Here is a 26,107-nt window from a genome sequence, read left to right as displayed (position 1 = left end):
ATAAGTCAGTCATCTCAACAAAGTATGGGGAACCTTGTTTGATTGAAGATCATAGGGATCAAGGTAGACTTCTTTAATATAAGAATTAACAGGTATACTGGGAAAGTGTGTATTTTGATTATCCAGGGAATGGTGGATGCTGGCTAGGTTTTGGCCAGGGATGCTTTCTTCATTCTGATTGGTTTTCACTGAAAGCACTTTCCTGTGTAAAGTGCAATTCTCCTGTGACTGTCACAGCAGTTTGAGCACGTAGAGGAATAAAAATCTGGAAAAACAATGTCTGTATATGCTAGCTTATATGAAAGTTGATTTGTACTTCAGCCAAGAGAATAAGCATGAAAGTTCTCACTTTTTAAATTATTTTCCATGAGGTTATTGTGCAGTACTTCAAAGGCATTAATTTCTGATTTTTATTCACCTCAAGTAATACCATGAATCTCTTCTGAATGTGTCTTTGGATTTTTGGGGGTTTTTTAGCTCACCTTTCTGGTCTCTAGCTTATGTTCAGGACATGTAACAAATTGTAAACAAATGTTATAAAATTTATGAAGAGCCCATCTTCTTCCATCTGGTGGCAGTGTCTGATGCAGCTTTATTAACTCCCGTCTGTAGTTCAATGTCAGACAAATTGACAGCCAGAGTTGAAGTTGCACAGGCACTGAACTCTTTCAATATGAAGAGAGCATGTTTATTTAGCAGGTGGAAAATACAGAGGAGCTTTCAATCAAATTGAAGACTATTTGCTATGTTTGACTTGTTTAGTGTCTAGGTCCATTCCCAATGCTCCAGGAAGGTGCTTTCAGTATTCAGAAGTCCCCAAATGTATGTCTGAAACACTGCTTGAAACCACCAGCAAACAATTTCTTTCTAAGACTGTAAGCGTAAATGCAATGCTGTCCTTGCCTGTAGCTTTTTTTTTATTATTTACTAGGTGGACTGCAATTCCCAAGCTCTCTGCTATATGTGTTTTTAAGAGTGGCATTTTAGCTGATTTCAAGCCTGCCAGCTCCTGAGTCTCAAGCTGTCAGTTTTAGCCAGCCTCCTTTTCAAGTGCAGTGGAGTGTTTGGACTTGGAGTGGCACATCACGTTATCTCAATGAGTGGCTGTGCTAGGCATGTTAACAGTGCAAAGATATGTTTCTTTTACTCTGGCATTCTTCTATGTAAGATTACAGCTTAAACATATATAGTGTTAGAACTTGGAACTTGATTAAACAAACCTGCCTATTTACAGCACCTTAACTGGCATTTAGTCAATGTTGACAATTCTGGTTGCTAGTAAACAGTGGTAAATTTGTATATGAACCGATCTAATGCTTGTATGTCTCCTGCTATCTGAACTAACCTCCCAAAATATAGGATTATATAGGATACTGTTCAAGTATAAGCTTATAAATGCTTTTCTGTTTTTCTTTTGTAGATAGTGCTGATTCACAGACAGAAACATGTACAACATATAGCAAGGTAAGTCTGTGCAGAACTGAATGTTTTCCTTCTTTTCTTAAACCATCTAAATGATCTATGCTGAATTTGTAATATGCTTTGAAGAAATAATAGCAGTTGTATCATGTTGTTTTAAAATAGAAAAGTTGAAGGCCAAAAGTTAACATATGTTTTTGTGGTTTAAACATTTTTGTTGTGTTAAGGATTGAAGGCATTCATAATAGCACACTTCATGCTTATTGCATGCTTTGCGTTTAAAATAGTGTCATGGTTTATCCGCAGCCAGCAGCTAAGTACCGCACAGCCACTCACTCACTTCCCCCCACGCAGTGGGATGTGGAAGAGAATTGGAAAAAAAGGCAAAACTCGTGGGTTGAGATAAGAACAGTTTAATAAAACAGAAAGGAAGAAACTAATAATGATAATAACAATAATACAATGGCAATAATAATAATAAAAGAATTGGAATATACAAAACAAGTGATGCACAATGCAATTGCTGACCACTCGCCAACCAATGCCCAGTTAGTTCCCAAGCAGCGATTCCCCCCAGCCCAACTCCCCCCAGTTTATATACTGGGCATGATGTCATGTGGTATGGAATATTCCTTTGGCCACTTTGGGTCAGCTGCCCTGGCAGTGTCCCCTCCCAAATTCTTGTGCCCCTCCAGCCTTCTTGCTGGCTGGGCATAAGCTGAAAAATCCTTGACTAAGTCTAAATGTTATTTAGCAACAACTGAAAACATCAGTGTGTTATCAACATTCTTCTCATACCTAACAGAAACATAACACTGTACCAGATACTAGGAAGAAAGTTAACTCTATCCCAGCCGAAGCCAGGACAGATAGCTGCAGGTAGAAATAGAACAGTAAAATAAGTGATGGGGGAAAGCAATAGCAGTGGTGGCTGAATGTTAGCTGGAAGAGATATTTCTAAACAAAATTTTCAGAGCTTTTCTACTTAATGTAGCTTTTGAAGACATGTGGTATTTGACCAACAGGGTCCAGTGCCCTTCCACTTTCTTCTGAAGGGTGCCAGTAATGGGACATTTCTCAGGCAGCAGCAGGCCATACAAAAATGTCACTCCCTGTGTGACACCTCCTGATGACAGTGAACTCCTTGAAAACTGTATAGCCTTACCACCTAACTGAGATTTCCAACTGGGCAGTTGCTGATGCATGTTTGAGAGCTACATTAAGTTGAAAAACTTCTCAAAAATTGCGTTCAGCAGTGGCTCTACAGTTAACATTCAGCCAGGGTCAGTGCGGCTCTCTTGGCTCCTGGGGTGCCAAATAAAGGCTTTGCTTAGTGAATTTTGAGTCCCATACTAGGAAGAAAAAATTGGAGTCAGCAACCTGGAAGTTGCCATTCTTTGCTTTTTGATTTGAATTACTTACACCCTTCAGTGCTTTGACTTATTTCAGTCTTGTGTGTGAAACTGCAGTTTCTTATTAGGTCTGCTTAGAGCGATGAAAAGTGCTGGACATTCCCAATCATTAAATAGTGCAGCTTTCCTCTTCTTTTCCAAACTTGTCGCTTCAATGAAGGAAAGGCTTTTGGGAGAGGTAGCAGTGATGCTATTTTTCCCTCTGCAAAGTTATGTAAGAGGATATTTTGCTGAGGTTTCCTACAGCTGCTTTTTTCTCTGAAATGCTACAAGACTTTCCAGCTACACTTTACCCATAAGACCCATAGAATTTTTTATATTAATAATTCTAATTCAAAGCTATTTTGAGACAAAAATGAGAATAAACCCTGAGAGAATTTTCTAGCTCTAGTAATGGATAGTTTCCATTACTGAATATGGCTCCAGTCACAAAATACTTTTCTAAATACAACCTCTATGTTATTTGGCAAATGAACATGTCACAAACAAAAATGTACATGAGACTCTTCCTAGAAAAAAAAGTTTTCCTATGCCTCATTTTAACACAAAGTCTTTGATATATTTACAGTGGGACAGTATTCAGGACCTTCTGGGGCACCCTGTAGAGAAGCCAGTGGTACTTCACAGGTAAAGATCTCTCTTTATCTTGCTTGGCAGGGATTGAGCTGATGACAGAGGATGAGTTTAGGCAGAGGAAGGGTGTTTATTGCACTAGTTACTTTTGGGCTGCTTTGCTGTTCAAGTTTCAGACTTTTCGGCCACTAACAAGACTAGATAGCTGCTCTCAGAGGAAATAGACTGACATGCAGAATGAAAACATTTCCAAAAATTCCTTGAACTGTAAAAGCCAGAGAAGAGCTAAGCAGCATATACAGAAGTCTCTGTCTTTGTGTAATAAATAGTGTAGATTTTTTAAACTAGTCACATGCATTTCAGCAACTTGCCATCATACAGTACAGTGCCTACTATATGTGATAGCAGTCTGTTTGAAGAGGATTTGCTTTTATGAACATAGACAGTTGTTCTACAGTTCTTTCAGGCTGACCGAAGACAGAAGAGTCCTTACATTTGCTGTGTTTCTACAGGGATTGAGCTGGGTGTTGGGTTAAATAGGCATTATCTATTTGCAGAGTTATCATTCTTTGACATGAAACTATGATTTATCTCAGGACAAGTGTAACTCACGAGTACTGTGAAAATACTGTAGCAATTTCAGATATACCAAACAAGGTATTTTCATCAGGCTTTCATATGATTTTGAGTTTGATTTTTTTTTAATCTTTTTTTTTTTTTATTTCCCCCCCTAAATCATTGTGCCCTTTGTTCTGCTTTACTCCTGTTTTATGCCAATGAGATTGTTAGAGCAGAACCCATGTAAAGTAAAGCTGAGGTGAAATAGTGACTACATAGAGCCCTTCTGTTTTTCATCTGTGTTGTAGAGAGTAGTTCAACCAGAGTTTGCTTTACTGAGCACATCTCAAATGTCTCAGACATGCAATTTGAGAAACTGACCAGTTACAAGAAAGGCCAAAAGGTAAATATTTTCTAGGGGGTTTTTTTGGCTGTAATCTGAAATCCATTGCAGTCAGCAGGAGTCTGCCATTGTCATATATATGATCCAAAAATACCGGAAATAACTGAAGGACCAGTGATACATTAACCTTCAAAAATACTGTTTAATGAAATTTGGATTATTCTATTTCAGTATCTTACCACATAATTTTTTTTAACACAATAAAACAAGTGGCTTAATAGACAGCATATAGTAAATACATATGGTGGAGGCTGAGTCATAAAGTAGACTGAAGAGTGGGAAAGGATCTTGCACAAAAATAACTCGTAATAAATTACATGGTGCTTCTCTCTTCCTATGTATCTGTTTATTTTCAGAGTTCTTCCTGTTCAAGTTCAGTGAAAGAGAGTTTTCCTGTAGAGGTCGTTAGTAACTTTTTGGTTACTTTCTCCCTGAATATTAACAATGGCTCTGTGACATTAAGCAGAGGTATCCTCTGGCTCACTTGGAATCTAGCAGTGGTGTTGCATAATGTAGATTTACTTTCTTTTGATGAAAGCCATGATAAAGATGCCATAATTCACCTTGTATTACTGAGTGGTTATTCTTCCCTGAGAAGTTCCTGATCCTCACACATCCTTTTGTGCTTTTGTTTTTTTTTTTTCTCCTCTTATCTGTTCAGGTCATCATCTCCGAACAACACTAACCCATTTGGGTCAACCTTTTGCTTTGGACTGCAACGAATGATCTTTGAGGTTAGGAGAAAAATGTTCGTATTTGTCTGGGCAAGAGAAGATGAGGAGTTTGCTATTATTACAACTGGCTTATTATTTCCCATTTCAAGAAAAGCCAGCACTTGGAAGAGGCTGTATTTTTAGAGCTTATTGGCAGAAATGGGCAACTTTCCAATCTCTTCTCTGAGGTTGTACATTTGCATGTTAAAGGCGGCACTTCCAAGTTTGTCACCCAGAACTCATACTAGCAGGAGATGTGTGCACTCAGCTCTGAGTAGTGGTGGAGCATGCTGGTGTTTAAATGTGTCATGGAAATCTAGAGACCATTTTTAGGAACTAGCCAAGAGCTTATTGCTTTCCTTTGTTGTTGGGATTTCTTTTTTCAGACAGATCAATTTCGTATTTGCCATTTTCACTCTTCTGAGTTTGTTTGATGTATGATTCTTGTAATTTCCCTTTTTCCCTGCCATCCTTTTGCAGGTGATGCAGAATAATCACATAGCTTCTGTTACTCTGTATGGCCCAACACGGCCCAGCAGCCAGTTGAGAACATCGGACCTTCCCCAGTGAGCATCCCCTGCAAAGTCAGCTAATCTCAATGCTACGAAATTAGTACAGCGTGCCTTGATTTGCTGCCACTTATAATATGGAAAGCACGTTACGATTTTTTTTTTTTTCAATAAGCCTTTCCACCCAGGAGCGGTGTGGAGGGAAAATTCTCTCAACCCTTCATCATGGGGCATGGAACTGTTGATGGAGGAAAGCAGCTTAGGTGCCTGTGCCGTCGTTTATTCTTCTCCGTTGCCCTCATCCTATGCAGCACAGACCTGAAGAGACTGTCCTCCCTTCTCAACTGGCAGAAGGGGGAAATGGAAGAGGGGCACGTAATGACTGCAAGAGTTAGAAGCACAAACTTTCTGAGCCTTGGAGCATCTGGAAGCAGGTATTGATTTTAGTCTGTTTGTGTTACTGTATTGATGTGGTGGTCACATTTTAAGAAAAACGTGTGTGTGTATATATATAGATATAAACACATCGGTATTTCTGTGGCTTAGGACATTGTACCAAGTGTGACAAGGATGTATATATGTCCATGATTTCAGGCACCACATCTTTGTGTAACTTTAAACCAAGCAAGTAGCATGTGCATAATACTTGGTTGTAACATTTGCACTACATACACTTTAATTACTTGATAAACGTTTATCTTCACTGAGGAGCATCTGTGTACTGGGTGTGAGTGGGGTGTGATGGTTATTTAATGTACGCTGTGCAAAAAGCTTATTTATACAGTGGATCAAATTTATCCACCTTCCTGCACTAATATGTACTTGATATGCTGAAACAATTTTTTTCTGCCGTGGCTGGTTTACTAATTTTTTTTTCATACGCAGTTTCAAAAAGAAAAAAATCTGGAAGAGGTTATTTCTATGATTGAATTATGTTTTAGTGAAAAGATTTGATACAATTTTTCATACTAGTGAAAAATTTAACAAAGAAATAGCATTGCCTCATTTGCTTCTGTTCCAAAATCCTTTACTTCCTACTCTGTTTCCTTAGAGAAAGAAAAGCTGTATATAATGGTATCTCAGAAAGAAATTCCCGAGCTCTGCCATCACCAAGAAAACCTTTTCTGTAACTTTCTGATGTATGATTTTAATTTATGCCAAAGGTTTAGCCAAAGACATCCTTATTGTAGTTTCACCATTTCTGTACATATATGCTAACTGCACACCCCACCCCAGCAGACAGGATATAGGCTTCTTTCTAATTGGGAGATGCTGCTCGCGACATTTTATCCCAGGAGGATACTTTAGGTTTCTAGTTCTCTTACCGGTCTTATTTGGGGGAAATAGGTGGTCTGTCTTTGAAATATTGAACCCTTTTTAAAAATGGACAAGAGAAATGTATAATTTTATCCCATTTTTAATATTTTGGTGTAGCAACTTGTGATACATAGATGACGATTTTGTGAGTTTTACTATGTGTGTACAGATTTTGTAAATACGACATTTTTGTAATTTTAACTCCATGTACAGTGTAATCCTGTATAGTTTATCAATGAATGAGAGAGAGGAAATCGAATGTTAACTGAAGTTTTGGATCCTGGACCAGTAGCAGGGATAAATGTGGTGTGTGTGTGAGACGTTCTTTGCCATTTAGTCTTCCTGTATACTGTGACACTCTAAACTGTTTTGCTAAAACAAACAAAAAAGCCCAATGGAGAATCTAATGGATAAGGAAAAAGTTACTGTTTACCTTTATCCCTAGGTGTCACTCCTGTTGAATCCCTGTTCAATCTGTGCTGTCTCCTGTGATCATTGCTTGCTAAGAAAATTCTATGCCTCAACCTTCCTTTTGTTCCCTCTCTAATTTTAATTTCATTTTACATAGCCCTTCTGTAAATTAAATGGAATAATAATGAGCATGTACACTGAAAGAAAAATAAAGAGACTCTCAGTTACTGGTTTTGTGTTAAATACAGTTGCTGGGTGTTTTTGTAATAAAATCATGGATGTTCTTGCGCTTTTTTTCTTATGAATTAGTTTTTTATTTTACTGTCTTTCAGAAGTTATATTTGAAGTACCTGACTACTGTTCTTGCTTTACAGCTGATACAGTATGTTCTCCAAAGAAACAGTGTAAAAACTAACATAACTTGCAGTTTGTTTCATAGTAGATACATGAAAGTCTATTATAAATTTTTGCCCTGAAGTGCAAAAGAAGGAAAGTCTTTAAACCATGGTAAATAACACTGTGGCTTCTGTATTATGTTCAAAAATGCAGTTGTTACACTCATGTCAGCCTTTGGGTGTCATTAAAATCGATCAAGCTTCAAAGAGTTTGAATATCGCACAACAGAATGGAAGAAATGTCTGCAGTAACAGGAGCAAACAAGAATTCTCATACTGCTTTCTTGTGCCCTAAGGTACTTCAACAGAAAAGCATTGGAAGTCTGCTTACCCTGAAGTAGTTTAGAGGTTAATGCAGGGCATAAGGAATGGGAGTCCCATTTCCATTTGCCTTTCTCCTGCACTGGCTGCATAATGCAGGGTAGAGCACTTAGTTCTCCCTCCTTTAGCATCCTTCAGTTCTGGAATATAAAATGACCTTGCATAGTGCTTGGCTCAGTGTGCTCTTGGAGAATTTTATGATCTCTGAATTGAGATGGTGTGCATGCTTGTGCTTGTTACTAAAATATGACAGCAATCCTGCTAATAACTTCAGTTAATTTTAGTTAATCCTTTCCTAATGAAGGCTCCAGATTAGCTGCAGGAGGAGACAAATTCTTGACGGGGCAATTTGAGTAATGGCTATGCAGATATGACCGCTATCCTGCTCTCAAGCATATTCAGTTGAAATTCTTCAGAAGTGTGAGGTCAGGACTGCTGCTATAGCATGCACCTCAAGACAGGATGTCAGCAGCTAAGCAAAGGTATTTAACTTAGTGACTCCCATCTTCACTTGTAGAGCTCTGGTGAGTCAAAGCGACTAAAACAGTGTAGATAATGGAATGTGCTCTCTTAACAGCCCAGATACTTCTCAAGGTCAGTCCCTTCATCTTGAAAACTTCCTCTGTAACAGACAAAAATTAAAGGCAACTTTGCATTTTGGCTGCTGATAGTGAGCTGAGCGCAAAGCACTTTTGGAGGAGGCAGAGCTGAAGAAGGGCATGGGGAGATAATGTGGAGCAGGTCTTTTGGGTTTCCTCACCCTTCCTTTGTGATTGCAGCTGTTCATAGCTGGCTTCTCTGAGATGTTTTGATTTGTTTGCTGCTATTTGGACTAAGCCAAGCCAAGCTCTTCCTGTGCTAATGCATTAGGGGAGCTGGTGTGGAGCCTTAAGGACTTGCTGGCATGAAAACCTTAGGACTTGGGGGGGGGGGGGGGGGAGAGGGGATGACACAGCGAGGGCAGTTTTGAATCACCAGAATGAAGAGAGGAAGGAATAGGGAATAGAGGAGCTCTGGGGAAGAAGGTGAGGATGGCAGTGCGGCAGGAAGGAGGGACTGGGACAAGGCTGTTCGTTTGAACCAAGTGCCGTTCCTTGCAGAGGGGTGCTCAGGGTGCAGCAGTGTGCCGGCTAGAGCTCTGCCAGGCCAGCTAGGCAGGGTGCATCACCTTCCCCTCCCAAAGGAACTGAGATTTGGGCTGTGTCAGATCCCGTCTCAGTAGGTGCTCTTGTCAGACTTATGTATGGTTTGGTACAGATTGTGCATGTTGCCAACATGCACGTTGGTGGTCCATCATTTTGGTTTCATACGGTAAAACTGATATAATGTTACGTACAATTGCATTTTTAATAAAACACATTCTGCATATGATCCCATTTTGATGTGTGCCTTTTTCCTTTGTGTAGAAATTAGGAGTTTGTGTGGGTGTCTACTTAACTTCAATATTGCAGTATTTTCCACAGTATTTCATTTGTTCACACTTAATAATGTTGTGCCCTTCTTCTTGGAGGTGAAGCTGACATTTCTTCCCGTATTCTTTAGGCCTGCAAGCAGTCCCTGGGCTCCTGTTAATATTACAGGCAGTACTATATAGATCAGTGCTGCTGTGTAATACTAGAATCCTCTGTTCCCCAAAATGCTGTTCCTGTCAAGAAAACCAAATTTTCTGTTGCCAGGAACTGTCACACTTCTAATTCTAAACAGATTTTTTTTTTTTTTTTTCCCTGAAATAGTAACTGGGTGGTGTGTGAGAACTGATTCATGCACTCATGATTGTTCATATTCTAGAACTCCCATCAAACCTGTTTAAAAAAAAACCAAAAAACTTTCCCGTGTCTCAGGATTACAGCCAGATGGTGATTCATTGTTACCAGGGGCTGGCTGGAGGTTAGACTTCAGCTAGTGTTTTCCAAAGGGAAAACGAGGGGGTTGTTGCCCACTTCACATTGACTTTCTACATGTTGTTAGAGCCTGTTAGTCACTTAGCAACTCTGCTAAGCTGACTTCTGTTAGGTTTTGTGTTTGATAGCTCCAGACGTATATAAGAGTAAATCTGCATGTGTGTGAAGCCGCATGGCTGTTACTTCGAAAGAAATGTTACGTCCAAGCTGTAGCTATTTGCTTGTTTCAGAGTATTCAGACAAGGACCAAGATATCTGATATGGTAGAATTTCTCACGGGCTGGTTGTGTTGAGTTCAGAATAATTTTTGGTGTCATGATACAAAAAAGGCTATTCTATGCTAGCTCTGCAGATACTATTGTTCCATGTCCACTTTTATCCCATAAACACCTTTTATTTTACCTCCGTTATCTTGATTACACCGACACAAAGGCACTCTCCTCTCTGGCTGATCCTGTCAGACACAACCTGACACAGCATGTGTAGCCAATTAAATACATCACTGTGTGTGTTTGGGGAGTTAATAGAATACAAATTAGTTCTGGTTCGTTTTTTTCTTGTAAGATATGGCCCAGGATGCTTCAGAGGTAAGGTAAGGTTGAAGCAAAATAAGGGGAAGTTAAAAGTGGAGTTTGCTGAAGATGTAACTCTTAAGCATTAAAATAGGATTGGGAGTTAATGAAGTAGGGGGGCTTTGTTCAAGGCCAGGGTGTAACCAGTTCACTGGGTGAAAACTGCACCAACAAAGGGATTTGTTTTTGCAGGAGGTATATGTGTTACTTGGAGGGTTCAGGTGGAACTTAAATACCATATTCTCTACCTATGTGAATTTTAGCTATAACTAATAAAGTCGCTGTTTAAATGTTTCACCTGCCAAACCTTGTATCCAAGGCTTTTGTTTTTGTTTGTGGGGATGTGTATTTTTCCAGCAGGCAGAATCGTTCCTTTTCGTGATCTGGGAACACTGGCTGCTTGAAACAGCGGGAAAGGTAAGCTGGAGTTTGCAGAGTAGGTCATTTACTGTGGTGTAAGATACTGTTACAACAGTAACTTTTGTTCTGGACTAGACTGTAATGACTTAACATAACCTTTTCTCTTTCATACCCTAATTAATTCCCCTTTAAGTGTTAATAGTTTGGTCATTTTAAAGTACTGCATATTGCAGTTTCAGAAGCTGGTTTTAAGTGCCTTAAGGTTTCACACCTATGCTACATATTCCACCTAGTGTGTAAGTTTCATAGATACTTAGTTTAAATACCAATCACAGAAACCCCCTGCATGATTATGCAATGTGCAGTCTAATCAGCAAAGTAATCAAACCAGTCTGAGTCACTTTATTCCCTTTTCGCCTCCACTGGTCTCTCTTAGAAAAACTGAAGCCCTGGAAGCCCGAGTTCACCCTGTTCCCCAGTGGGTAGCTCTGTTGCATCCACAAGTATGGAGGCTACCAAGATTATTTCACCCTTTTCTTCTACTTCTATGATCGTAGAGAGTTTTTGTCTGAATATCACACCTTTATTCCCACCCAGCTCAGTCAGCCCCCTGGGGGCAAGGCAGTCACCACAGACCTGTGTTATTTTATGTTTTTTCGCTGGTCTCGGCACTGGGCTTGTCAATGGGCGGGCAGGGAAAGGGAGGGAGGGAGAGAAGATGCGTGAGCTGGATTTGGATGAATTGGAGAGAACGTTGGGCTGGTCAGGGCTAGTGGGGAAGCTGTTTGCTGCTCTTGGAGGGACTCGGATGCACTCAGTCCTTTGAGGTTTGCTTTCCTCATTTCTCAGCATGGTTTTCTCACTGACCATAAGCCTAGAAAATCATGAAAAGTTGGATTTAAAAGTTCTAGTGGTTTTGACAAACATCAGTATAGTTAGTAGCATCGTTAGGGAAATGCGGTGGGCTAATTTTCAGGGCTGCTGAGCCCTGCAACTCCAGCTGAAAGGTACAACTCGGGCTCAGCAGTTCTTCAAACTGGGCTTTGGGGTAGACTTCCCCTGCCCGCCCCCCCTCTCCCCAATCTGATGGTCTTTCAGCACTCTCTGGGGAATGTTCTCAGCGCTAATATTTAGCGAGGATTCTCTGAGCCGTTTGATTATTTTGTACTGTTTGATTTTGTAGTTGGCATTTGCTTCCGAGAACCTGCTGTAGAAAGATGAATAATTAAACTGCAGACAGGAAGCACAGTATTTTAATACTCAATTGCTTCAGAGCCATCTTGGGCTTTCTTTTTTTTATGATGTCTAAGTGAGCAGTGGCCTGACCAAATGATGGATCTTGGCATTCACTACCAGTTTATGTGTCCAGAGATGCATTTGGAGGTGCTGAACGTGAGCTTCGAGCCAGCTCTGCTCGTTACAGTGACCAAACCTGGCTACTTACATACAGTAAGAACAAAATTTCACTGTGTGTGGGTCCCTGGGATTCAATAAAACCTACTGTACTGTATTAGCTTCAGATGTTTATGTCTGTCTCGAGGATGTCTGCTTGCCTTCCTTGCTACTGGTAGAACCCACTTAGGATATTTTTATGTTTTCTCATCATGGGTTAGTCATGAAAAGAATTGCCACGCAAGCCTTTGTAGCAAAACCCTGACTGGTGCATTGAATTAGCCAGTTAATAAAAGCTGCTCAGAATGTCATTCTGAAATGGATGGTTTGGGTTTTCTGAGATGTGTCGGAAAGGTCAGTGGAACGTCCTTCCTGCCAGTTCTCATACACACCTAGGGTTTTAGGATTTTCTGAAAAGAACCTCGTATTTTAGGAAACAATCTCCAGCATGGATGAAGTCAAAGACTTTTTGCCTACTGTGGCAGGAAGTAGAATTTAATAAACTGCAGGGGATGCAGCACTGCCCTCCAGCATTTCCCTAGTGCATTCCAGTGCGTTATGCTCACATATGGAGTCTGTGAACTTCCAGCTCAACTGCAGAAGCAAATGGAAACTTTTAAAACCAGGTCAAACAGGCCATGCAGCAGAAGCTGGAGAACAAAAACAGATGTATCTTTCATTTTTAGATACTAGATTTAGTATTCACTGGATAAAAGAAACGAGCTATTCCATAGACTAACACAACAGAGTAAACAGTTTGCTCTAGTTCCATTTCTGTAATCTATCAGAGTATGTGCTGGTACAGGTGGATGTTGAACAACAACTTTGATCTGGGACAAAATGCTCTCATTAATGCTGTACTGTAGGTAGATTGCAGATCTGAAGATGTTATAGCGGGAGGAGCCAATCTCTGTGCATCTCCAAGGTTAAAAGGAAGATCTTAATAAGGACTGCTGAACCTGACTAGCTGCCTTGTAGGAAATCATAAGGTAAGACGTGTTTATTTTTCTGTCATTACCAGTAAATTAAGTCCAGCATAGGGAAAGATTTACCAAGTTATCCAAAATAATGAATAATGTATTTTTCATGTTACTGTCTTCAGGAAAAATACCTGTGGTGTTAGTCTTACAACATGTGTGCAGATGTACTTGACAGACTCACTCTGACAACTAGAGGCACGTCTGCATGCTGTCTTTTAATAATGATATAAATAATTTCCCAAACTGTAAACTAATTACAGGTAATACATTTCTGTACAAGCTCATAAATACGTAAGTATCACACATATTAGCAGACAGGGGCGTGACTGGCTTTCTCCCACCAGCAAGGCTCTGGCTTATTTCCACACCTGACAGAGCTCCTTGTAAAGCTTACACGAGCATTTTGTATTTCAGGATTGCATCCTGAAAATACCCCAAATCAACATATGGTCTTTTGATTTCTATACAGCTGACCTTTCCTTGGAAATACATTATTGTAAGGCTTAAACTCTTATGATGAAGATAGCACGTAAGACTGTTGTTAATAGTCTACCAATGGCTATTACCAGCTTGCTTTCCTCCATGCTGTGCATAGTTAATATGAGTACTGAACCTGGACTACTGCTGGGCAGGAGGAAGGTTATACCCAGACATGAAATGCAGCTGTGCTGCAGGCTCTGTCCAAGTGAAAGCAACTTCCTGGACATTTATGACTGATTGTAGTTTCCTTTGAAGCGGTGTGTATGTGCCCTCCTGAAGAGGAATGGCACTGGGGGTTCTCTGATGGATAGGAGTTTTGCTGAGGGGGGAAAAATTGCAAAAGAATTAACAAACACAGTATCAGAGGTGAATTCAGGCTCTTTGCCCCACGAATTTTGTAGTTTTTTAACCCTGATTTAGAGGAATTTTAATTCCTCTTTGATGTCCAAGAAAAGGGTGTTCTTTTAAGGTAATCTGCTGCTGGAAAAACCAAAATGCTTCAAAGTATTGACTGTTCTTTGAAAAACTAAGCAATCCAGTGTTCTTGTCCGATGCTTAAAATACTTAAGAAGTTACAGGCTGACTGAACCTTGCAAAGTCCAACAGAAAGATTGCTTTGTGTTTTTGCTTTCTTGCAATAAATTTAGAAAGGCTTTTATTCTGAAGCCCTTTTGTCTCAAGACTGCTTTCTCCCTTCACGTGACACCCGCAGCAATATGAAAAGTCTTGGCTGCTCTTTGTAGTTGACTGTATGCCAGGCAAGAGCACCAAGGTCTATAGAAACCAGTCCAGTCCATTGACAAGTTTTCCTTTGGTTTGAAGAAGCTCCCAAATGTGACGCAAGCAGCAACTCTGTGTGGTTTTACCCTCACAAGCAAAGGCCAAAGGATCTCTCCAGATGCAAACCTTCTGAAGATCTGGATTAGATGGTGAGAGAGATCAGATGCTGTTGGATGACTTTGAGTTTTCACTGCGTGCCAGTCAGCATAGCGTAGAGCCTGAGCTCATGGAAGTGCCAAAAACTGGTCCCCTGAGTCCTGAGTGTGTCAATGGAGCAGATATTTGAACTGAGGTGTTGCTATGAATAATGAAAAATCAAGACTTGGAGCAATCAACTCAAAGTTCTTCTTGTCCTTTCTTTAAAGGCCCTTTGGAAGTCTGCCCCTTCCCAGTTGTCTACTTACCTGTCCTTTGCTCAACCAGCCATGCCACCCTCAGCCTCCAGTTTGTTTTCTTGTTGTCCATCCTATCTGCAATGCATAGGACCCCATTTCAATAGCTGCTAGCTGTTTTTCTCCTCTTATGAGGCCTATAGAAAGCCAACCAGGCAGCGGTGATTTGATTTGAGCATACACTAAGGTGACTTGATTTCCTTTACTCCAGTTACTGGGTAGTTTGGTCATTTTTCAATGAGTCCAAGTGAAGGTAACAAGTTGACAACGATCCCTGTGCTCCTTGGTGTCATCTCTTGCCCTCTATCTTCTTTCATTTCTCACATTTCTAATAAAGCTGAAAAATCTCCAAGGATTGCATTTTGCAATGTGCTTTTTACACATTGGGCTGCTAAGCACAGCTATAATTCTAATAAATAATAATAAATTAAAGATACTGTTATGATTATTTGGACTCATTAATGGAGAAGGACCTACATGGTATGTTGTGCAAATGCAGGATTTTGGCAAATTCCTGCAATACTTTGTCATCTTCTCTTAACTTTGTAAATAAGATGTGCTAAAATATTTCTAAAGTCGGCTCATTTGGTTGCAAAGCTTCCAGGTTCCCTTTCTCAGCTGGTTTACTATGCATTTTTGCTGCAGTCTGCCTGCATTATCTGAGCGGTGTTGCCTGTGTTATTTGAGCTTTCTTTTTCCATTGGAAAGGCTTCTTCACTTGCTTCTTCTGAGTACAGGAAAGATGTGGGCTGTGGAGCAGGTTCCACATTAGCCAGATCTCAGCAACTTTCAGACTGTGAACTACCATGAGATCTTTGTAAAAACAGGGGTCAAATGTCTGTAGGTGTGGGGCAGCAGAAGGCTTGACAATGCCAAAGGTCTTGAATCCTTCATGCAAAATGGGTTTGAGGTTGATTCTCTGTAAGCACATGCCCAAAAAGACATCATCAATGGGGAAGAGTTCCACCTCTCTGCAAGCCCTAGAGAGCTTCCTCATGGTGCGGCTGGACAGCAAAAACCCTCCTCCTCCTGCATAGGCTGGATAGATGCTTAGCCCGTACATGGTCTCTGGGATATAGTATTTGCTCTTTCGGACACGGATAGGGCGGGCGTTGTAGATGATGTCCCCAACAAAGAGGTCCTCAGTGGGGTCATGTCTCTCCAGGAAGTCAACAATGTTCTCGACGTTGACAAAAACATCGGCGTCACCTTTAAAAATAAATTTCACGTTGTGGCAGAATTCAGCAGCCCAGTTCAGGAAATGGATCTCCTTCAGGGTCAGATTGAAGAAAGTGTCCATGAAGTCCCAGAGTAAAATGTCCCGGTATGTCTGACTCTCCTGGTGGATCAGGGTCTCCCATGTTGCCAGCACTGTCCTATTCTTTGGTGTTCCCAGGAGGAACACTCGCTGGATCTGCTCCCCGTTCACCAAACCCTCCCTGCCCCAAGTCTTCCGGACAATCTCACGTCTGTCAAAGTCTTCAACTACCGATTTGATAGCAATGAGCAGAAAGGGACCTCCAGGTGTTTTCCTGCATTTCTTGGGCTGGTTAATGAGGAGATTGAAGTTCCTGTTATCCTTGTTTAGGAGATAGTGCTTGAAGTTGAAGGCAGAATCAGTCAACGGGGATGGAGTTGTAGTTTGGACCCTGTTGTTGGCCACTTCTGTTCGTCTAATGATGGGAGTTACTTGGGGTCTGGGTACTGTTGCCTCTGCTGGCATCAGTCTCCAAGGTGCTCTGGGGTCAGAGAGTATTTTCGGTGTTACTGAAGGCTTCTTCTGTGTTGGCTCCTTGTTTCCTACTGGGACTAAATGTTCCAGCTGGGAGTAGAGTAGAGAGCAAAGTGCTACCAGCAGGAAGAGGGTACAGATTGCATCCCCTTTGAGACGAACTCTCATTGTCTCCGCGGTGTTTCTGGGACTGTTAAAAGCTGTGTTTGAGCTGCCTGGCACCAGTGTCCATCTGTAAATAAACATACGGTGTGTCAGCAACGAGGATTCAGCAGCTTTGAAGCATGCAGGCAAGACTAACTGAAACACCATTTAAAGAACTAGCAGTAAAGTGCATTTTACTCATACAAACACAGACTTGTTAAGGAACTTGCCAAAAGGCACGCGGGTTCCAAACTTAATGCTGATCCGAGTGCTCTGGCTCTGTGACTTGGTTAGTTAAGTCACCGAGCAGTCATCCATCATCCTGAAAACCGCTCCCTAAACACAATGTGAAATCAGCCCTTCCTCCCACGTCTCTCTCTGCAGAACACGCTTTGCCATTTCAGAGATTTCACTGCTTTGGGAAAAACAAGGTGGAAAATGATGAACAATGCCATTCTTCCATAAATCATTAGATTTTTTTTTCTTTCTCCCCCCCCACCTCTGGCCCACAACTTGGTAACTGTTTCTTGCTGCTTTTACCGTTTTTGAGTCGAAACGAGGAGGCGCAGAGCTGGCTGCCTAAGGGCAGAGTTTTCAGTGGCAGCGTGTTGCTGGCATTGCCCCCCACACAGAGGCAGCTCTCGTAAACCTGATTTTTGCCTTCAAAATGAATACGTTAGGCACCCTCTCGAATGCACATAGGGCCTTTTTGCTGCCAGTATTCTTTATAAAATATTAAACCATTATAAATAACTTCCATTAATAAGGTTAGAAGGGGCCATGGGGGTTTTGCCTCTGCCAAATCACCCCAACTGGTAAGCAAGATGTGGGCAAATAAATCCCAATATGCAGAAGCAAGGCAGAGCCTGGTGTTAGGAATGGTTTAGTCACATGTGATAGATGAAGCTGCCTTTTGCAATACAAGATTGGATTGCTCACTTACACTTTTCCTGGAGATCTTCTGTTTCATTTGATCGGTTCTTCAACTGCAAACAAACAAAAAAAATAACAATAGAGTAGTAAGAAGGCAGAAAGCAGCATGTAACCATCGTTGAGGGAAAGAGCTGGTCAAGTGTCCATAGCTGCAGCAAAGGCAGGTCCTCTCATCACCACTGTATGTGCAGCCACGCCGTTCCGCATGGCGGCTAACAACTGAGTTAAACAGAGGGGACCAACAGTCACTCCGGTCTCCCGGAGAAGGCAGGTGACAATCATAATCCCTACAGTCATTAGCAAGGAGCATGTTGGTAAAAGTTTAGCTCCACCCCAAAATTTTCCCACAAGTGCACCTAAGTATTTTATACATCCACTGAGAATGTTTTATGCTCATAAGTGATTTACAGCTCTATCTTGCCTGGGCTGTATTAGTAGAAGCTACCTTTGAAGGTATTACAGTTGTCTGTCTGTCTTGAATTACCTGAGCTCATATCCAAAAACTTCTTGATTGAAAGCTGCCTGGTTGTACGGCAGTCTGCCTTCACTTAAGGAACGCTCCTTAAGGACTGAAAAGGGTGGAGGAGTCAGGGCCTGCGCCTTCCTAAGCAATTTATTCCTGCAATTCAGTGTTTCCAGCATTGTTAGCCTGTGGAGCACACGGATGCTCAGCCTCCTGTCGAGCCCTGTAGCCGCCTTACTGACTCAAACATCTAACAGGGCAGCAAAGTGCTGGGTAAGAATATTGTTATTTGGCGTGATTATGACCTAAAACAGGACCCTCTTTAGTGTGGTGGCATCTGTTTTCAGCAAATCTTTTTTCACTGTCGTGGATTGTATCACCTGCTAATTGTTCATTAGCCATCAATTTTGAATCAGCCATAACGTTATCTTCTCGAAGCTCAAAATTAGACTGACGAGTCTGTAATTATGAAGTATGAAAGTAGTTGCACAACTTTACCTCCAGACACTGTGGGATCTAGGCAGTATTTCAAGACTTATGAGAAAGCAAAATTAATAAACCAGCTGATTTCTTGGTCAGCCCCTTTAAAATTCTTAGATGCACATTACTTGGATCTCATAATTTTAAAATATTTTGCTTTTTCATTACTGGTTAACTGCATCTCCAAGTTACTGTTGAAATGGAGAGTATTTCATCACCATATGGTATCACCTATCTTTTTCCCCAAGTGCAGCTCCAAAATATTTACTGACCTTGTCTGCTTTGTCTCCATTATTTCTGAAAACTTTATTTTAGCAAATGGCTTATCTGTGCCTTGGTGTAAGGCTCTTTGCATTCCTGGTGGATTTAAAATCACTTCCTCCTTGTCTTGATGACCATGCCTTTTTCCTCAGGCCTTCTTTCTTGCTGTTTTCTGGCCTCTAATAGAGATTGCTGGGGTTTTCTCTGTTGGCTTTTTTTACTGTACCTTTCACTTCTCTCCTAGGCTAGGCAGATGTCTTAACCGGCGCAGCTTTGATGTTAATAGCAGGATTGTAGAATTTTCTCTGATCTCTCATAAATTGTTGTTAAAATAGTTACAATAATCAGAAGCTGTTTTCTGTTTATGTTCTTTCTGCCATGTGACTTGGCTCATAACTGTTTTCAGCCTTGTGAAACAGTCCCTTCTAATGCCTATAGGATGTTAGTTTGCATTTTACGTCTGTCGTGTGCGAATTACCCTTGGCAAGTCCTGATTGTGGTCTGCAGTGACCCGCTGTGTTTCAGTTTTGTGCTAAATCATCTTTTATCTGTCAAGATGCAGTTCCCAGCAGACTTTCCCTCATGTTGCCTTCAATAATTTTCCAGAAGCTCCGGGGGTATGAAGGGATGCTCCCACTACACCCAGGACATGCCACTGAACTGGATCCGCTAAGGAGAAAGCGTCTGTCCCTCTTTTGCCCATCACGAGCAAGAATTTTTGCTGGGTGTTATTGAGATAGCCGAAATAAGGACCCTGTCTCAAAAAGCTCCTAAGAACTAAAACTAAGGCATTTTTGCTCCTTCTGGAGCGATGGGATAAGCTTTATTGAGGTGCTATGCAGCTCTGTGCACACGAGAAGCGAGTGGGAGATGTGCAGCCCCTGGCAGGACAGATACTGATAGCGTCGGGATGTTTGTGTAACTCTACTCAAGCTCTTTGTAAAGTCTCATCTCTTTCCCCACTGTAATAGCAAATTTTTTTTTTCCTTTTCTATGCAAAAGTTTGATCTTATTTCAGCTGCCAGACTCCAGATGGTAATTAAGGAGCTGGATGAAAGTCCTGGCTCTTTCCTCTGTTTAATTTTATCGGCGAGGGTTTGGAATAAAATGTGTGTGTCATGAAACTCGTAATTTCCATGGCTTACAGATTTATCCTGCCAGCATCTCGCAATCTGGCAATAAGTGCCCTTGGAAAAGCCAAGAAAAACCCTGAATTGTTACAAGCCTGGGCTGATAGCCCGGATTTTCTTCTGTGTTTTCATTTATTGAAATAAAAGAATCCGAAACAGCGATTTCCATGCTGAAATAAAACAGTTCGGTGCCGAATACAGACATCTCATTTTCGAAAGATGTTGCCAGCCCTTGAAGTGATTCCTTGATTGAATTATATGGATTTTCCAATCTTTGTTAGATATTTCCTTCTTTTGAAGGAAATACGTTCAATTATTACACAGGTGTGAACTCTACCCATGGATGTCACTAGGAAAAGCTGTCCTGTTCTTGAATTCGGAGGGATTGATGATTCTGGCAGACACTCCGGTTTGTCCTAAAGCCAAAAAGATTATTCATCCACCTCGACACTGGGGAGAGGGGGAAAAATTACAGAGCTGTCAAAGTGAGCAGAAAATATTTGATGCCAAACAAGAGAGATGTGAGAACAGCAGAACGTTTCTCGGGACAGCATCTTGCTGTGTGTCCGCATCCAAGGCGGACGCGCCTCTCCTTCGTATGCTGCTGGGGGGGGATCTCCATCCAACTTGTGACACGGAGCTGGGGTTATAAAACTGTTGCATCATGCAGTGCCTCGGGAATGCAGGCTTAGCTGCCAGGGCTGCCTCCCATGTCCTCCAAGCTTGGAAAAATGGGCAGTTGTCCCTCTTTGTGTTGCCTGCCCGGGGATGGCTACAGTAAGGATCTTGAGTCTGGCTCATGCGGGTCTGAATGGGAGGGTGCAGGTTGCCCAGGCAGTGGGACAAGGTGGGTCCTGGGGAAGGTCGGGAGTGTTGCGTGCTGGGCTGTGGGCACCGGTGATGTTAGAGGTCTGAGCTGGGCTGTAGGAAGAGGGTGAGGTCCCATATCCATGAGGAAGCAACATTGGGAGCCTGTACGTAGGGAAAGTGCTGGAAGGACCGAGGGGTCCACAGCCTGCATGGCCCGAGAGGCAACAAAATGCTCGAAAGCTGGAAGTGGTCGGAGCGGGGCACGGCACCCTGGTGAGCATCCAGGCAGGGAATCTGACCTGCGCTGTTGCATGCTTGGGCAGAGGGCCCAGTCCTCCGCCTGGTTTTCATTTATTTGAGAGGAGGATTCTGAAATACAGCCAGGGAGTGCTGCAATAAAAGCAGTTAAATGATGATTTTTTTTTAAATTTTTTTTTTTTTAAGTTGCTTGTCTTCATTCCCAGTTGAATGACGTGAAGCCTTGAGCTCATCCTGGAAACTTCCTTCTTTTGCAGCAGCTGTCACGTCTCCATCTCTTGGCACTTCTGCTCACATGGGCCCAGGTGGGGAAAAATCCTCTGGATCCTGTCCCCACATTCAGTCAAGAAGCCTTGGGGATTCTGGCATGTTGCTTTGTGCCTTGAAGAGTGATTATTCAACCCACCCAGCCTCAGGAAAAGCAGCTGCGATAGCAAGGCAAGCTGAAATGTGGTACACCAAGCAAGAAGGTATAAAACACAGCAACAAGCTCTGCTGCATGCTTGCTTGTCCCAGCCTGGCTCACGGGAGCACCCGTCCCCACCAAGCACGACTGTGGGTTGTCCCCAGATCAACTTGCTGCCCTGCTGCATGCAAAGCATTGCCGGCTCCCCTCCTCACTCCTGAAGCTGGAGCTGCCACTGGTAGGTTTCAGTTGGGCAATGGAGGGGCCGCATACGTTGTGTGGGCCATGCAATATGTAGGGCTGTTGTCGCTGATGGAGATGTCTTATCTGTTTGTCTGTAAAATGAGCTAAAGAAAGTATTGGGGATCCAGCACCGGTGGGTGCAATGAGTTTTTTGCAGTCCTCGGGGGGAACTTGGAGAATTCTGGCTGGTGGGGGTGCTTTGAGGCAATGCTTGAGGTTTTGGATATTTGTTTTCATTTCACGTTGGTTGAACACATTTCACGAGAGCAAAGTCGGGTTGTAACACCCAGTGCCGGAAGCTGAGACCCGGGCTCTGACCTGCAGTGGGAAGGTCTGTGCGCATGTGTGTCTCCCACCTCATTTCCAGCAGTTTTTCCGTCCTGATTCACTCAGCAAGAGCAAATCAAGCTCCCAGGCCCCTCCACACCTTGTGCTGCTGTTCTTCTGCTGCCGCCTCCTGATGCTGTTCAAGAATGCACCAGCAAGAATAACAACGTACCCTATGCCCATCCTGCAGCTGGGACTGTGTGAAACAGACGTGCGCAGATTAGCTCTATCCCACCAGACCAAGATGCTGACAGCAAGAAGTCCGCGCTGCCTGAAGCTCTGCTGACAACATGTCCCTACTGACTCTCGCTTGGTGCCATCCTCCAAGCCCCCAACGGTCAGGAGAGCGTTTGACTTCTGTGTCCACACCGGTTTAGTTTAAATGCGTTGCTGAACATGCAGACATGAGCAGCACTCTGTTTTGCGTGGGGATCACTTGTTTTGCTCTCTTCAAGCCGCGTTGGGCTGCCATCCTTCTCTTGCCCTTGTGCAGAAACCTGAAGTGAAGCACTAAGGCAAAGGTTTGAAACTCTCAGCTGAGTTATCTCGGTATGGGTCTTGTGCTGGCAAAACCTCATCTTCATTTTGCATCTCATGGATGTCTGGGCTCTTTGGGGTACCCGCACAGGGAAATGTGTTGGCTTCCAGCGCTGGGTTTGTTCTGCCCCACGTACAAAAACATGCATGAAACAACTTGGGTTTAACGGTTTGAGCTGGTTTTGGAGTGTTTAAAGGGGAAGAATAGTTCTATGTGTTGGAGCAGGGGAAGAAGCCCTCTTTCATTTCTATGTTTGGGTGTCATGTAAGGAGTTTTATTCCTGCATGGCTTCTTTTTTGGTTTTGTCTGTTTGGTGTTTGGTTCCCCTCCCTCCTGCCTCCAGGCAAAGTCAATAACCTCATCAAAGTTGATCCTTCAAGTGGCTTTGGTGCCGGACAACTCCTCTCTGCATTACAGTGTTTGTGAAGAGGTCTCATTTGGAGCTATAGGATTACAAAGCGATGCTGAACGATTTGATCTTCTTGACTAGAAGACAGGGCAGGCTGAAATACAAGAGATGCCCTTCGGCACGTTCATTAGCACAAAGCCTTAGAAAAATGAAGTAACCAAAACAGTCACTAATCTGCCTTACCAGAAAAAAAGAGCCGATCTCATTCAGCTGCTCAGAAGTTTTGAAGTCTATAAACAAACTGAGAATAGGCTGTGGGATTTAATTACCTGAATGTCTTAAGAGAGCTTTCCCAGGAGTTGGGATCGTGAGCCAGAGCCAAACGAACACAGTACAGAGGGGCAGAGGCTCGCAGTGCACACCATGGCACTGCTCAGATGCTGCTGGCTGGTGCCGCTGTCGCAGCAGCGCTCCGGTGTCACCGGCATGGCCTCACTGCTGCCGTTACTTGCGTTGCAGCACCTGGAGGCAAAAGCTCTGTTGGTTGAAACACTGCGCAAGCAGGTAACAAAAACGCAGGCCCCACTCCAAAGACCATTTCCAACTTTCCTGTCGGAGCTGCTTTTCAGGCCAGTGCGAACGAATGGACAAGATCCACACTGCTACGGGACAGGGTGCCTTATTTATCTCTCTGCTTGCCACAGTCCTGAAATATGTGGTTTCATCAGCTTCACAGCTGGCCGGTCCCATTTTATTACAGCCTCTCCTGCTGATGCTGCCAGTCTCGCCATCGCAATGCCAGTCATGTATTAGACAACTGCTTGCAAATGGCTGCTGCAGTTGCCTCCTTTCAGCTTTCACCCCAGTTGGTGAAACTTTTCTGAAGTATACAAACCGAAATGCAGAGAAACTGCAGAGCTGCTGTGCAAAGGCTGGAAACGCACGCTGAGATGTCTGCTCTCACGTACAGGGGTCCCAGAAAGGAACTTGCACCATCCCTGGCGGGGAATCGCGTGGTACCATGGCAGAAGGCAGTGGCAGCTGTGCACGGGAGCCCCGATCACCCTGGGCGGCACTGGCTGCCTGCACGACCGTCCCCACAACCTCCAGGGAACGGTGGGTGCCTGCACTGCTCCTCCTGTCACCCTGCTGACCCGGCAGCAAGTCACTCGCATACACGTGGCACGGTTTGGGGACAGCAGCTGTGCTGCGTTTAAGCAGCGCAGGATGTTTTCCTGGCCCTTTCGGGGCTGGACGTGCCATCGGGGCAGTGCCCGTGCAGGACCGCACTGCTGCCAGGCACGCCATGGCGAGCCCTGGCAAACCGGGAAAACTCTAGCTCCTCTGAAGAGCAGCACCATGTCTCTTAAAGAGAGCGTTCAGCTGCCCACAAGGTAGGAGAAGGTAACATGCAATTATCTTCCACAGGCGTAGCAGCCTTGAGAGGTACTTTCCTAAATCCAGATGCAGTCTTGTGTGTAGGTGGTCTGATTTTCAGAATTATGGAGAGCTCAGCAGCTCAACTCACACCCTGAGTGCTTTGGGGAGACAGGCCCCTCCTGGAGCAGCCAAGCACGGGGCGAGAAACCTGCCTTCTCTCTTGCAAACATTCATTTCCCCTGGCCCCAGGAGGAGAATAAAGCCTTGCAGGCACGTGAAACAGCCCCACCAAAACAACCACCCTCCTTTCCCAGCCCTCCCTAGGCTGCAGCACTCGCTGCCTTTTCAGCTCCCAGACCCTCTTCTGATCCAAGGAATAATTTGCCTGATGTGCCCCAAAACACAGCAATCATAGTGCATTAGCATGGGTGTATTGTTACACCCAGACATGAACGGAGAGAGAGTGCGTGCTGACTTGCCCCACTAATTTCAAGATGACACGCAACACATAAGTTTATCAGAATCTGCCCAAAGGCTGTTAAAAAAATGCGATCAGTAACTGCCCAGTCACTGGGACTGAATTTTTTTCTTTCTGTCTTTGCAACGCTAGAGAGCTTGAAAATTTCCATGTTTTGCTCAAAGCAACCAATAGTGCTACATGGGGAAGATTCATGTCCTTTTGCTGATAAGGAAGGGCTTGTAAACGTTAACGTGCCACCACTGGAACATGTTCACGGTTGGGAGGAAACCCTGTCTCGGAGCACTGGAGGTATTCTCTAAAGAAGCCCCAAACTTCCTTCTGTAAAAACAACCTAAAACACCCAAAGAAAGTTCTTTGGAAAGTCAAGTGCAAAGCAGACCTAGCAGGGCTGGAGGCTGCGGGTTCAGAGCCTGTAGCCAGCCCTGCTGCGTGTTAACCATCACGGTTCAGGTTGCTGCATGTAACAACATTGCAAGAGCAACAAGGCAAAAAGAAAAGCCGCAGGCTGGAGAAAAAAGAAAGCAGTAAGGACGGTCTGCAGTTCACGCTGCTTGCTGCATAACTCTCCCCAACCCACCCTGATCAAACATACATAATAGATACTTACATCCCATTTGATAGCGCTGATCCTGTGTCCCCTCGGTAATGTCTCAGCAGCAGGCTGCCAAGTAGGCACATCTGGATATAGTTAGCGTTAGACATTCCTCAGCCTTTAAGCGAAACCAAGGAAATCCTTGCTGAGCAAAGCAGCGCTCCGTCTCCTGCACTCTGGGCCGTTTTCATGCTGAAAGCCAGCAAAGTTTCCCCGTGCTGGTGCGTCTACTGGGAAGGGGTACGTGTGCCAACGGGGTCTGAGACGGGACGCCGGGCTCCCTCCTCGCGCTCGCTCGCTTGCTGCAGCGTGGTGGAAGGAGCAACCGCACCAGGGGAAGGAGCTGGGTCCGCTTCCAAGTGCCTGACACGTGATCGGCGGGCTGGGGAGCGCAGATGGCCTCCAGCGCCGCAGAGCTCCCGCGCCCCGCGTCTCTGCGCCCGGGCATCCGCGCCCCGCGGGACGGGGCAGGGACGGAGGTGTCGAGGGATTGAACGCAGAGCCGGCCTGGGGACTTCCATCGGTTCTGCTGTTTTACCGGTTAAAAATAACAAGCGCAAAAAAGGCTGGGGTGGTTTTTTTTTTACTGTAACTTTTTTCAATAGGAAGTGTACTAATTTCTCTGTCTTTTCTTTTTTTTCCCCACAATTTGGCTTTTGGTTTTTTTCTTTCATCCCCTTGTGATTATTTAC

General features: G+C 43.5%; 3 protein-coding genes across 5 annotated transcripts in view; 2 read left to right on the top strand and 1 right to left on the bottom strand.

The window, feature by feature from the left end:
* Window positions 1-7,558, top strand: part of PHAF1 (phagosome assembly factor 1) — a 36,583-nt gene extending 29,025 nt beyond the window's left edge. The window contains exons 13-17 of one of the 3 annotated variants that reach the window (XR_003925012.2): window positions 1,421-1,464; window positions 3,400-3,458; window positions 5,027-5,099; window positions 5,763-6,021; window positions 7,350-7,558. Coding sequence is in view for 2 of the 3 variants with exons in the window: in XM_030025730.2 (XP_029881590.1) it covers window positions 1,421-1,464; window positions 3,400-3,458; window positions 5,027-5,099; window positions 5,763-5,909 (323 nt within the window). In the remaining variant the exon portion in view is untranslated. Of the gene's footprint in view, window positions 1-1,420; window positions 1,465-3,399; window positions 3,459-5,026; window positions 5,100-5,558 lie in introns of all 3 variants that reach the window. The other 2 variants (XM_030025730.2, XM_030025731.2) reach the window with 2 other exon arrangements.
* A 5,439-nt stretch (window positions 7,559-12,997) lies between these two features.
* Window positions 12,998-26,007, bottom strand: B3GNT9 (UDP-GlcNAc:betaGal beta-1,3-N-acetylglucosaminyltransferase 9). Its single transcript, XM_030024811.2, has 3 exons — window positions 25,431-26,007; window positions 17,708-17,750; window positions 12,998-16,852 (listed from the first exon to the last, which is right to left on the bottom strand). The coding sequence occupies exon 3, from the start codon at window positions 16,786-16,788 to the stop codon at window positions 15,544-15,546; it is 1,245 nt and encodes a 414-aa protein (XP_029880671.1). The 5' UTR covers window positions 16,789-16,852; window positions 17,708-17,750; window positions 25,431-26,007; the 3' UTR covers window positions 12,998-15,543.
* LOC121233523 lies at window positions 21,073-24,360 on the top strand. The gene is made up of 2 exons (XM_041125882.1): window positions 21,073-21,743; window positions 23,933-24,360. The coding sequence occupies exons 1-2, from the start codon at window positions 21,395-21,397 to the stop codon at window positions 24,358-24,360; spliced, it is 777 nt and encodes a 258-aa protein (XP_040981816.1). The 5' UTR covers window positions 21,073-21,394.
* Window positions 26,008-26,107: the final 100 nt, after the last annotated feature.

The sequence above is a fragment of the Aquila chrysaetos genome, chromosome 9, assembly GCF_900496995.4.
Source record: "Aquila chrysaetos chrysaetos chromosome 9, bAquChr1.4, whole genome shotgun sequence".
In the NCBI taxonomy this organism is placed as follows: Eukaryota; Metazoa; Chordata; class Aves; order Accipitriformes; family Accipitridae; genus Aquila; species Aquila chrysaetos.
Note: the sequence above shows the minus strand (reverse complement) of the source record. Positions and strands in the feature narration are given on the sequence as shown.

Coding starts and splice junctions, on each gene's coding strand:
- B3GNT9 (XM_030024811.2), bottom strand. CDS start 16,788: ATGAGAGTTCGTCTCAAAGGGGATGCAATCTGTACCCTCTTCCTGCTG.
- LOC121233523 (XM_041125882.1), top strand. CDS start 21,395: ATGGGCCCAGGTGGGGAAAAATCCTCTGGATCCTGTCCCCACATTCAG. Junction 21,744..23,932: donor TGAAGCTGGAGCTGCCACTG/GTAGGTTTCAGT, acceptor TCTCACGTACAG/GGGTCCCAGAAAGGAACTTG.